The 14,063-nt window shown below is 46.3% G+C and overlaps 1 protein-coding gene across 1 annotated transcript; it reads left to right on the top strand.

Moving 5' to 3' along the window:
- Positions 1-299: 299 nt before the first annotated feature.
- ca4a (carbonic anhydrase IV a) lies at positions 300-7,494 on the top strand. The gene is made up of 8 exons (XM_070843803.1): positions 300-426; positions 3,441-3,485; positions 4,526-4,690; positions 4,776-4,921; positions 5,631-5,723; positions 5,807-5,873; positions 5,959-6,122; positions 6,630-7,494. Exons 1-8 carry the CDS (start codon positions 363-365, stop codon positions 6,807-6,809), a joined length of 924 nt encoding a protein of 307 aa, XP_070699904.1. The 5' UTR covers positions 300-362; the 3' UTR covers positions 6,810-7,494.
- The last annotated feature ends 6,569 nt before the right edge of the window (positions 7,495-14,063 follow it).

The following is a 14,063-nucleotide window of genomic DNA, read 5'->3' as shown; positions in this document are numbered from 1 at the left end:
TGTCGGCACAGTTAATCACAGTGGATCCCCTGGGGGCCACCTTGGGTTACCTGTGGAGCATTGATGATTAACTCCACCTGATTTCCCAAAGAGCCACAGTCCGGGAAGTGTCTGCCTGTCGGCACCGTGGCAGCGGTAATTGCATTAGATGAGTCTCCTGCGCACCAGGAGCCCACTGGCCCCCTCATTGGCGCTTAAATCCGCTTTATTAGAGGCGATGCCCGAAGGGGGAGGGGCCACTCTTTCTTTCCTGTCGGGGTATGCTGATAGATAAGTATGAGACCCCCTGCAAGAATGCGATCACATTGGAAAAAGCCAGTGGTTGTGCCTCCTCCCCTCTGTCGGCTCAGACACGCTCCAAAATGCAGCCGCTCGTCGTGGCCGCCCTGCTGGCTCCTCTGTGGACCATCTGCACGGGAGCAGGAGGTGAGTCTGCTTTCTATCACACAAGGTGCTGCTTTTGTTCAGGTGTCTGTGCGCACAGTCCGGGACACTGGAGAATTAACTGGGTGATCAGATGTGCGTCCTCTGAGATTCCTGTTTCCTATTTCTATTCTAATAACTGTCTCTAATGTGTTTCTTCTATTTCTGATCGAAATGTGTGAGATAATGTCAGATCGAAGCATGCCGTTGATCGATTACTAATATGTGAAGTACTGTGAGCTGTAGCACTGAACAGTAAGAGGTCTGAATACACCAGAAACCTCAAGCTGCGTTTTTTGTTACCAGTTTTTCAAACCGGGTCTTGATTTTATTCAATTAGAAAGTTGATATATTGTCAAATCCCAAGAATGTAAACAGACTGAAATCCAAAAATAGAGAAAGAAAGATCATTGTGTGATCAGAGAGCCTCAGCACACACACACACACACACACACACACACACACACACACACACACCTGCCCTGTCCATCACACTGATGTGGACATTCCTCCGTGTGTCCGTGCTGCTCATCTTCAGCTCAAGGGCACGACGGAATCCACAGATCCCGTATCAGCCGCTCCAGACACCGGAGCAGGCAGATCGGACCGAGCGGAGACTCCCCCTGTGGTCCGGGCTCCTCTCCCTCCCTCCCTCCCTGCCTGCCTCCCTCTCTCCCTCTCTCTCGTGCACCTGCTCAGACCCACGCTGAGCCAATGGCAGGCGTTTGCGTCCTTGTTGCCGCAGAGGCGCGCAGAGCCGCAGCGCCTTCAGAGGTGTTAATGTCCAGAGAAAGCCTCGAGCTTTGGCACCAGCCCCCCCCAGGAGTCAATTAGCGGAGTGCTGACGGCTGTTCGGTCACTTTTCAGGGTTAACAGCTGCGCACATCTGGGGGGCAAAGTGACCAAGGGAGCGTTTCTCTCGAAAAACCACATGAACAGATTTTCTTTAAAATGCTGCGGATAATGTTGGGTAAAGTCAGTGTTCAGTAAAGTCTGAAGACAAGAATCTCTGCTTGTCCTGTCGAGAGGATCCTCTGAGGATCCAGTCTGGCTCTGATCCCTCCAACACCTCCAGCCTGTCTGTCCGTCTGTCCGTCTGTCCCGTGTGTCGGACCCCACAGGTGAATCAAAGGTCATATTCACACTTGCTATGTGCCCCCCCCCCCCCCCCCCCCCCCCCCCCGCGCTCAGCAGTAGGTGTCTGTGTGTTGTGTGTATTAAATGTCACACATGTATTTAAGACCCGCAGACTGAAAGGGAAAAGCTGGGGGGGGGGCTGATGGGACTTTTTCTCTTTTCCAATTTATGGAGAAAAAATGACTGATTAGATCTTTTATTGGATTGAATTAGAAATATTAGAAAATTAGAAATACAGATTGATTGATTGATCGTAGTCGGAGGACAGTTTTTGTACATGGGGGGGGGGGGGGGCGTCCTCAGCGCGGATCCACGTCTTTGTTCCTCAGATCCACAGAAACTCAGTCAGGTGGTTCACAGAGATCAAGACCAGCCGCCCATTGGTCAAGAGTTGCGCGGACGGTAATCTGATTGGCTGAGATGAAAACAGGTGACTAGGAGCCTCATTCAGGAAAGAAGTGGTGACTGCAGCTGCCGAAGACCTAGTAGATCAGAATATTGTCCTGTAGTGGACCAGTGGTGGACCAGTGGTGGACCAGTGGTGGAGCACAGGACAGACTTCTGAGGACAGACAGTCAGACAGTCAGAGCACAAGAGGTGAAGCTCTGAGGTGAAGCTTAGTCCTCTCACACTCTGAAGCAGCCAGATTTTATTCCTCTGCTGTTTTCATGCTCCACACACACACACACACACACACACACACAGTCTCACACACAGACAGACAGACACACACACAGACACAGACACACACACACAGACACACACACACACAGTCTCACACACAGACAGACAGACACACACACACACACACAGACACACACACACACACACACACACAGTCTCACACACACACAGACACACACACACAGTCTCACACACAGACAGACAGACACACACACACACACAGACACACACACACACACACACACAGTCTCACACACACACAGACAGACACACACACACACACAGACACACACACACAGACACACACACACAGACACACACACACAGACACACACACACACACACAGTCTCACACACACACACACACACACACACACACAAATGATCTGCAACAAGAGAAAAAATGTCAAAATAAAAGAGCATCTCTTTATTTACTGGGACCGGTACAGCAGATGATGGCGTATCTGAAAACAAGCCGCCCCAAATGTTTGCCCCCCTGCTCGGTTTATTTTCAGAACCCATTATCATGCAGGAGCAGGAGGAAAAGGCTCACCAACATGGCACAGAAACCGAGCACCGACTTCCTTCACAAACACTGGGAGAAGTCCTCCTACCAGTCTCACAGCAGAGCGGGAGACCCTCCCCGCATTTTTTCAATGGCATGTGTGTTTTTCATAAATATTTGATCTGTGAGATAGCTGCAGATATTTGTCTCAGAGCACAGGGTGGAAACATGCAAACCAATTGTGAAATATTAATAAACCCTCAGACAAACACATGAGAACAGGAGCGCGCTGATGCAAGAGATTGGCTCTGTGTTTACTCTGATAGCACGGAAAGATAAAGCACAAACGGCAACTTTTTTGTGAATAGGAAGACAATTCCTGCGTATTAGGGCTTTTTGTATGGCCGGGAATAACAGCTGACTAAACCAATAGGAGAACAATTCCCTGTTTGCACTAAAGAAAAAAAGAAACTATTAATAAAGGGGCACATTTGTAAACACATATAAAACGTGGCTGGACAGTTGTCAGCGTATCAGTGAAGAAGAAACATCCCACTCTGCTCTCACAGCAGGCCGGGGCTCGTCGGTGTCACCCACAGGTTAACAAAGCAGGGGGGCCTCGTGGCAGAGCCGTGGGGGCCGCTCGTCAATGAAAACCTCGTCTTGACACAATTGATTTCCTGTGTTTCAGATTGGTGCTATCAGTCCCAGTTCACCTGTGATCATCAGTGCAATGGTAAGACCATTTAATACTACAAGTGTAGAATTAGCAGAATGTGATAATAACTTTGTGCATATTACACCAGACGTTACGCCAAAAGATGTCAAGTGTAATAGAATATGAACAATTAGGATGAAAATAAAGAGCAATTCAACAGACAGTAGGAAGTGGAGAGAAGAACAAACGCAGTAAAAGCACAGAATAAATCAATTTGATGTTTTGCAGTTTTAGATGGAAACAAAGAGTTAGCTCGTCTGACTCCTCTGGCGATCAATGTAGAGATACTAAAACTGCTCATGTGGCGCTGACAGAACATGCAAACTCTATCTGGATTTTGTTAGAAGTCTTGCCAAAGCATCAAACATCTGAAGCAGCTGAGTTTGTATAGGCAGGAATATAAAGTGGTGGTAACTGGGATGTAATAAAAGCTGGACTACTACTAGAGGACTGGACTACCGAGTTCACTTCTCAATCAAGATTCAACTTGTGGTCAACTGTGAGATTTCTGTAACAAAAAGATGAAGACACGTATTTTCAGGAGAAGTAGATCTGAAAAAATGAAACTTAATAAGATGCTTTTGAAATATGTGACCTAAAGGCAACACGTAGCTGGAGAGCAGTAAAGGTCAGAGGACTGAGCACAGTCTAGAATCTAGAACAGTACCTGCTAACAGATCTAATCTCTGACTCTTGGATCCTTCCTGCTGAATTCCTGAATCTTTGGCCTCTGAATGAATTAAAGAGTTTGGTCTGAGCTGCTCTTTCTGGAAACAGTCTGAGAGAACACTGCTATGAACTGGAGCTCTCTAAATAAAGATTGATTGACTGATTGATGTGCAGACCGAGGTTTTCAATTCAAGATAAGAGGTTATCTGTATCAACAGCAGCAGTATGATCAGGAAGCGATAATAATGTTCGGTGACTGTCGACTGCTGAAGGGATCTCCCTCTGAGCCCTGGGACCTTCTGTCTCAGTGCAGTAGAACCACACTGGACTCATCAGAGGGCATTAAGCAGAGAGCAATCTGTTCAGTCTGTTCAACTTCAATGTTTTAGTGCCCGACATGTGGAACCACGCCAACAACAACTGTGCAGGGAAGTACCAGTCGCCCGTCAACGTCGTCACCAGAAAGGCTTTGAAAGACGAACGACTGACTGCTTTCCAGTTTGACAACTACCAGCAGCTCTTCAGAGGCACAATCAAGAACAACGGCCACTCAGGTGAGCATGTTTTCCATTGGACTTCAAATAGCCATCAGTGCTTTAAGGCTGTTGTATGAGCTCTGTATGTGTGTGCACACTCCAGTTCAGGTTGGAGTTCCTCACCTGAGCACCATCTCAGGTGGAGGCCTGCCGGCCACCTACAAGGCCGTGCAGTTCCACCTGCACTGGGGCAACAAGGGAGGGCCTGGCTCTGAGCACACCATCGACGGGGAGCAGTATCCCATGGAGGTACCTTAACCTTACTATCCAGCACATATAGAAACACAAGCCCTGATGCTCCTGTGGCTCTACTTTGAACTGAAGCTGTTAAAGGTCTCACGTAGCTGGAAACACAGAGTCGGTACTTGAATTATGACTTCCTCTCTTAGTGAAACTTTTCAAATATGTATGTGAATATAGTGTAATTTTAAAGGGAAGGCTGCCCTCTGCCTGAGGCCGCCTCGCAGTGCTGACTGCCTTCCCCACGCTGTCTGTGGCACTCAGGCCCATTCATTCATACTGAAGTCATGAATCTTTAAAGACAACAAAAACACTGTGTTTGTTGGTGGTAATGCAGAAACATGTGCCCCAGTGTGATGACGCAGCTCACTGATGTGTTTTTGAAACAGTGGAGGAAGAACATATGTCAGCACACACAGACTCACTAGAAAGGTCATTCACTGTTGTTTTGGGGCTTTTCATGGGCAATAATAAGAACATAATAAGAATCACACCAGACTCTCTGTACATGCTCAAAAATACTGGCTGGCCCTTTAAATTTCACCTTTTCACGGTGATTATAGTTGATATTGATTGGTTAGGAAAGCTTTTATCAGTCACAGCGAACTCATGACATCATGGCCTTTTTAGTTGTCCCCATTTCACAGTAATAATCTGCACACAATGTAAAGAATGACTTGTGGTGAAAGTGGTAACATCAGCGATATTTTCTCTGCAGCTGCACATTGTTCACATGAAGCACAACTACAATGATCTGAATACAGCGCTGTCGGACCCAGAGGGAGTTGCGGTCCTTGGGTTTTTCTACGAGGTAGCCATGCTTAGTCCTGAAATACATAACAGACCTCAGGTTGAAATGAAACTGTGCTGAAATGTGGACACGTTCATTTTCAGAGGTCCAACAGTGCAAACAACAAGTACGAGCACATCATCAGCGTTCTGCAGAGCATCAAAACTACGAGTGAGTACTGCAGCTCAATATGAGCAGCTACAAATGTGGTTAAACGGTGTCACTAACGTTTCATCTGTGACTTTTCTGTTTTCAGACGCCAACACGTCCCTGCTTCCCATCTCACTGGCGCAGCTGATCCCATCTGAGCAGAATATGACCACCTACTATCGCTACAAGGGCTCTCTGACCACCCCAGGGTGCACTGAGGCTGTGATTTGGACTTTGTTTGAGAATCCCATCCCTCTGAGCATGGATCAGGTTAGCACAAAACACCACACGTTAGAGGAATGCAGTGGTAGTCAGTTTTTTTTCACCTTTTCTGTCTTTTGGTAACACGGTGCGGCTTCTGACATTTGTTGAACCTACAGCCTTTAAAAATGATTTCCTGGACAGCGGGGGAGACATTAAGATCCTGTACTTGGTCAAAATAAAGACAATATAGTCTAATAAATGTTTTGAGATGATTAATGAGGTGATGGACAAAAGAGAAATCTGGAATGATGACAAAAGAAAAAAACAGTCTTGTATTTCATGATCTTATCAGGTAGGTTCAATGTAAATTCTTGTTATTATAGTTATAGTATCACATTTAAATAAGATGGAAGGACACAAGTGCACAAGTACAGTACGTGAGTCAGTGTCCTTAGATATTACTATCTTCTACGTAGATATGCTCCACCCTGAACCTCCCTGACTGTACTGCTGCAGTCACAGACTACATTTCAGAACTGCAGCCTAAAGTTTGTGTTGGTGTTTCTTCCTCAGCTGCGGGCGTTCTCTGAGCTCAAGTTCCAAGATGGAAAGCCGATGGTGGGGACCTTTAGGCCGGTGCAGCCCCTGAACGGCCGGCAGGTGTTCCGGTCGGGAGGTGCGGTGACCCTGGCCAGCAGCGCCCTCCTTGTGGCCGCCATCGCCGCGGCCTTGGGACTGTCCCGACCCAACTAGAGTGAGGCATCCCGTGCTGCACTGCGACATCCACGAACACAATACGTTCTGTATCACTCCTCAGCTGAACCCTGATTTGTAACATCTTCATCGCACGGTTGCTAAGATGATGGAGCACGTCGTAGTGCAGGCATGACTCACCTGGTGTTCCCCCCTCACAACACAAATGACAAAGGCGCTCGAAGAATGCCTTACGAAAGGTGCTGTAAGGGTTCCATCAGCATCCATGCATGCATAGTGAAGCAGTAAGTCTTACTTCAACATTTTGAATGTGCCATAAAGCAGGTTACCAAGCACTCAAAGTGACAACCGAATTCAAACTCAACACCAGGACCCTTAGTCATGCCCTAATTTTTCACGGCATCAGCTTATAAACGCCACCCCCCCCCCACATCACACATCCTTGCCATGTCCAATGTCAGGTAAATTTAGTCTGCATTAATGTCAGTGTGGGTCGCCGATGGTTTGCGCAAGCGCCGATGTCGGCCCCATGACCTGGCGCGTGCTGTGTTGTTCTCGGTGGGCATGTGAACGGCATGGAGCTATTAATAGAAGAACTGAGTCACAATAAACAAGCTCCATTTCAAAGCCAGCGGTCAAACAAGTCAGTAGGGTTTTTTTTCCTTAAGTGCAAGAACACACGGCGCGGCTGTCAGGTGAACCCCGCACAGCCTCTCAGTCAGCAGTCAGTTTGGGAGGGGAGGGGAGGGGAGGGGGGGGGGGTGAGGTCTTGCCTTGCTGTGAGGGAACGACTGTGAGCTGTTCTGAGAGCAGAGCTGCAGTGTGTCTCCTCCCAGAGTCCGAGGCTACCGACACCTGAGACAGAGGTGCTAACGGTGGGAGGAGGAGACGCCAACGACCAGCATAAGAAAAGTCACTTCCCTTTTCAGTCCCTTTCATGCATCTCAGACACCCGCATGAATCCGCATGTCTTGATGTTCCAGATGTTTAGTATGTGCTACATGCGAAGCCGTGCTCGCCAAATCCATACACACACCTCAGGCACGCCACTTCCCTTTCCTGACCCGTGAAGTTCAGTGAGCTTGTGTTGACGACATGTGACTGTGTTCATGGCTTGTATTACAGGGTCCCGGATGCACTGAATGTTATCGACTGTGAATTAACACCCCACTGAGTTCTCACTCATTTATTCAGGAGGACTCGTTATGTATTCTAGTGAGAGATCTGTGCAATTTTCCAGCAAGATTTACTGAGATGAGGAAGGAATCTGTACATATATATTCCATTGATTCATGAGGCATCAAGTTATATTTCTATGCTGTGTCATCGTACACATGTATTTATGTACTGAATGTGTATATTGATATGAGACGCACAGTTACTGTTATTTATGTAATGCAAAGTTTCTATAGTACTGAATGCAAACCCATATATGAAGCATCAAGTTGTTCATGACCAATCGAGTTTACTTATGATGTTCAAGTGTATGAGTCTGTCGGGTCGTAATGCTTGAAGGTGTCATAAATAATGTGGAGAATGTGTTCCAACTGAACAAGAGAATAAACTCCTTACATGCCTTTTTAATGAGTCTCTTCTGCTTGCACGAGCGCAATTCAAGCTATTTGAACCGGTGATCAAAACTGCATTTAACCTGAGAGTCAGTGCTGCAGCGCAGTGAAAACTGATCTCAGAATACAGTGTGTTGGCTCTGCTGTCTGTCTGTCTGTCTGTCTGTCTGTCTGTCTGTCTGCTATCTCAGGCACACAGACGAGCCTCTCGCTTTCACCTCTGGTGTGTCAGTAGAGTCCGAGAGCGCTCACGCATCTCAATCCCTTAATCCTTTTCTAATTGACTTGTCCTTGATGTTATGGAGGCTGTTTTGGGCTAGGGTTCACTCCCACACACACACACACACACACACACACACACACACACACTCACACACACACACACACACACACACACACACACACACACACACACACACACAGTAGCTGAATGGGAGACTGTTGTATCGTATGCAGCTCACTATCAAAGCTACCGGACGACTAACACAAACACACTAAAATCCACACAACACACACTTTTTTTCTTACCAGCCTCAGAGACAGTTTGCAGGTGCTTTTCTTTTTTACCCTCACCCCCTTTTCAAGTTACTTTATGTCCCCCTTCCCCCTACTTTTGCTTTTTTCCCGTCATTAAGGAATCAAAAGGCTTATTGTGATGGACATGCTTAGGAAGACAGAAGCAGCCTCTCACAGAGACATGCATGGAGACAGAGAGACAGTATAGACAAAAGCTTGAATGAAAGCCCCCCGTTCATTCCCCTGCTCAGGCCTCTATTGCTTCTTTAGTTAAGAATCAAGAGGGACTGGAGATCAAGGGGTGGATGCTTAATATCTGGCAATGGCACCTTGGTCCTTCTAGTCAACAGGACAGCACCCATACAGCTTTGCTAACTCCTGAATCTCCCCTCAAATGACCCATGTCCCTGGGGTCTCCGGGACAAAGGGCGTCATTCTCCCTGGGAGAAACCAGAGGCATCCTCATATTGAATGTGACCCTCCCTGAGACACACACAGCAGCCCATCAGATAGCCACCTGCAGTTAAAGGCCAGTGGGCCGGTCTTTGTCCATGTGGTCCAGAGAAAACAAACAGTGTCACCTGCGCTGCCTCTCTGTTCCTGCATCACAAACCCCACGCCTGTTGATCGATGCTGCCACCAGGAGATATTTGTGGCCCAGTCAGGTTCGCTCTAATCTAATTGATACGCCAGCTAATCTAGTTTTTGTGCTGTTAGTGATATAACTCACAGAGGTGTCTGCCAATATGGCAGACATGATGTAACGTTAGCCAGCAGCTCTCTCACCAGGTAATGTGGCAGCAGCTAGCCGGCAACAATGGCTCCCACTGCTCTTGTTTTTACAGGATAAGAATCTGAAGGAAGCAATCGAAAAGGACCAAACATTCATTTCCTCTTAAATTAAACTCTGGAGTGATAGACTGTGAGCAGAACATTGCTTTGTCCTTCAAAGTTTAGCGCACAATGGCTTTCAGTCAAGGAAAATGACACAAATACAGCAGGGGACCATTAACTGGTAATATCTTTTTAGGAGCCTACTTATCACAGCGCAGACACTGTTACAGCCATTAGCATACATTTCCCATCAGCGGGGATAATATCCTGTCATTTATACACAGCAGCTGACATCAGTTTACATCCAGCACTGTGATAAACGATGAGAAAGAATGCGAAGCGACTTAAAGCCTTTTGATCTCTCAGAGTGGGACAACGAGTAAATCACTGGGTTTAAAAAGCCTTTTCAAAAGCTTCATTCTTCCCTCCGACAACACTTGAGTTTCAGTTGCAGGGGAGGTCACGTCAGAGGTAGCTGTGGTCAAACTTAACACAGCGGTCCAACAGCGGCCTGTGATGTCTTTATCTGTGAGCCTTGTTCTGATCCGTGCTCTGGTCCTCTGAGGTGTCCGCCGCCAAAGCCGCTCGCTGCTCCGGCTATCGGACTGATGAAAGTGGAGTCAGTAAAGCAGGCAGACCTGGCTCGGAGGCCCGTTCGTGAGAGTCAGCTAAAGCGATAGGTTAACCGCTGTAATCCCTTTTAGGAGCAGCAGCTTTGGGAAAGTGATCTGGATTAGTCTGGCCTACTGTAGACAGTAGTTCATGGAGGGATAAGCGAGGTGGATGCACAGATATGGAACAAAGGCCTGTAACACTAATAGAAGAAAATCACTTGATTAAATGAAACCTCACCTTTGCAGTCAGGGGAACTGGACCCTTTGCTAAGCCCCTCCCTAAAAACAGGCACGGTCCACTCCTACGGTAGCATCCGTTACTGGGCGCATCGAGCCCCGGGAAAAAACTATGGCGTCCATCATGTACTATCATTGGGCCCAAAAACACTGTTGTCTATCGACTGACACTGTGAAAGAGACGCCTGTATATCAGCGGAGAGTCACAACACCCACTAACACTTGGGAAGTCTAGAAGAGCCGCACAATCAAATCATTTTATTCCCATTCATTATAGCAGAGGGCTAACAGGAAGTTTGCCGGCTTGACGGACCCAAGACGCTGGTGCACATGCTCCAAGAAGATCTGGGTTCTTTTAAACCGGGAGGTCGCACTTTTTTTTTAACTTAACACACCACTGAGCAACTTTCACAGGAGTGAGCTTCCAACACTGCACCCAGTTCTCTTCATACATCCATACATCTACAAAGGGAACCTGCAGGGCCAACAGCACATTTCCTCAAAAGTAAATAAGCAGCATAATACTGCCAGGTTGCTATTTCAGGCACTTGTTTTTTGCTAACATTTAATTTCCATTTAACTTAACTTATAAAGTACAACTTTACAACAGTTTCCTGGGATGGAAAGCCAAACCTCCTCAGTGTAATCACTGTATTATAATCAATAATGTTATTCAACCACCTGTTTGCTGTGCTAAGTGTGTGCTAAGCCAGCCATTGTTAGCAGGCACACGTGGTTGAATATAAATTCTAACTTTCTGGTCTTTTGCTTTTAAGTTGTGTTGTGTACCACCTGCGGCTGTGTATGTGTCATACTTCATATGAAGACGTCTGGCGCTTGCTTTGGGACCGATTAACATTCACAATACTGTGAATGTAGCTCTCAAATACATACTGTGGTCCTTTCTGTGCACTTCCTTCTGATATTTCAGAGCTATTGTTCCAGAAATGTGTTATTATTTGTTATTATTTCCTTTGGAATATCTCTCACAGGTATCGCTGAAAACTCCACTGTGTACATTATGACTGAGAACATTTGGTTTGACTGACAACATCAGGTTAAACATTACAGCACTATGATCAGGTTCATCTGGCTTTATTGATCAGTATAATTGTGTATCATCTGCGTAACAGTGGAAATTAATGGAGTGCTTCCTGATAATATTACCCAGAGGAAGCATGTATAAGATAAATAGTATTGGTCCAAGCACTGAACCTTGTGGAACTCCATGTCTAACTTTAGTGTGGACAGAGGATTCAATGTTAACGTGAACAAACTGAAATTGATCTGATCAATACGACTTAAACCAGCTTAATGTGGTTCCTTTTATGCCAGTGAACTGTTTCAGTCTCTGTATCAGGATGTGATGGTCAATGGTGTCAAACGCAGCACTCAGGTCTAACAAGACCAGGACAGAGAGAAGTCCTCTGTGTGATGCACTCAGGTCTAACAAGACCAGGACAGAGAGAAGTCCTCTGTCTGATGCACTCAGGTCTAACAAGACCAGGACAGAGAGAATATATATATATATATATATATATATATATATATATGAGCATGTAGGTAGACTGATTGGATCTGTGGCAAAGGAAATAAAGTGGGAGAAACCATATTCAGTATTTAGTCAGCAGAGATACTCAAATGCTTCTCGTAAAGCACCATAGTCTTTTCATCACTCACATATTCACATATCTCAGAGTGATGGAAGTGGCGTGACTACTCTACTCTTGGGGTCTAGCTGTTTATGTGTACATATTGATAAGATGGTTCTACACAACAGAATAAGAGATAGTTCCTTTGTGTGTGTGTGTGTGTGTGTGTGTGTGGGTGAGGGTGTGCTGTACTGAAAAGAGGCAAGTTACTGACAGTCTTAGCACAGATGTGATAAGTGAAGTAACCTCTATCAAAGTATATTTGCTCTTAAGGCCAAGCACAGTAAAACAGAGAACAGGAGAAAGTGCTGAATGTCACTGCATTGAAAGAAATCAAGATGTAGTCAAAGTTAACAGCAGGGAAGCTGATATCATTGCATTTTAGTTGTGAAAGTCACACTCCATGGTGAGCCGAGTGCAGACTTGGACTGAGGTGGCGTCAATCAACAGGAAGAAGGATCAGGCTGGAGTGAGAGACGGCCCCTTCTAACAGAAACAAAGGTACCTTCAGTACCGCGCTCACAAAAAGCCGGAGGTGAAGCACGGTGAAGTCGTTCTATTTTTGACAACAATGCATTGTTCTTGGGGCACAGAGGGTGAGGGGGCTTTAGGTTGACCCCACATTCCTGCAAAACCAAATTTATGGCAGCTTTTCCTGACGAACTGCTGAGAGTTTAGAACTGTGGTGATGTGCCAGTGTCAATACAGCCTATTCTCAATAACCATCAACTTCATTTAGACTTTAATGGACAACAGGACACAGATATCCTGCCAAATGTGGGTCTGCAGGACGCAGTGCGTGCTCACATATCCTGTCCAAAGACTGCGCTTAGTAATACTTGCCAGTCGAATTCCCAAAACCACACTTGAGGAAGTGATACACGCTACACACGTTCTCTTATGTACCTATCAGTGACCGTAAATACAATCCAGCCACCCTTCTACTGGTGCCACAATTTTTGTTCTGGCTGGCGGCACACCCTGTTCACCGGGGCGCCGTGAGGAAGCAGGGTGCATTCACATTTTCTATTTGTTAAATTTAATTTCATGAGTCATTCTGACCGGTCACGATGACAGAGAAAGGCTGCTACCTGCTGCTACGTGACGACAGAGCCCCCACCCAGCACCCTGCACCCAGCTCTGGCTCTCAGCCTCATAGCGACCTCCCTCCTCGTCACACACGCTTTTTGAAAGCAAATAACGCCACACTGGAGGGAAAAAAGGCTAAAAAGAGACATGCTTTGGGCCACCATCAAACATTTGTTTGATGCAGGAGCAGGAAAAAGTACAGTTTGATCTTGTCAAGAAGTAATATTTATATTTTTGAAGGAAGGACACACAGCCAGCCGCCATGTGCAAGCAGACAGACAACTGCAGGATGACAGGACGAGAGACAGGAGACGGAAATGTCCTTGACTCTGAGCTCTGTTCGAACTGATGAGAATATACAGAGCTTCATTCAACAATGACTTCCAGTATTCATACATTGTTTTTCTAAAGTCAGTGAACATGAATTTCTTTGCATTGATGGAGTCAAACACAACATTTTTATCAGCCTCGTACTGGAGCGCTGTCTCCAGTGGGTCACGACCCATCAGATGAACATGTATTTAGTCCCTAAACAACACTGAATCACACCGGACATGTAGCATTCAGTCTTTTCAAGGAGTTGGTTATTAACTGGTCAACGCTCATCGCTATGTTGGGACCTACACAGAGCAGTACATGGATGGAAACACAGTGAGACATCCCTGACACGACGTACATCTATGTGAATGAACTGGAGGCAGGCAGCAGCCCCCCCATAAGTGTAAAAAAGTGTGGTTGTCTTTTTAAACGTTGACATGCTAACAGATATGGCCAGCATCTCTC

Source organism: Pempheris klunzingeri, chromosome 14 (assembly GCF_042242105.1).
Source record: "Pempheris klunzingeri isolate RE-2024b chromosome 14, fPemKlu1.hap1, whole genome shotgun sequence".
Lineage (NCBI taxonomy): Eukaryota > Metazoa > Chordata > Actinopteri > Acropomatiformes > Pempheridae > Pempheris > Pempheris klunzingeri.
The sequence above is the reverse complement of the archived record's forward strand: the minus strand, read 5'-3'. Positions and strand labels throughout refer to the sequence as shown.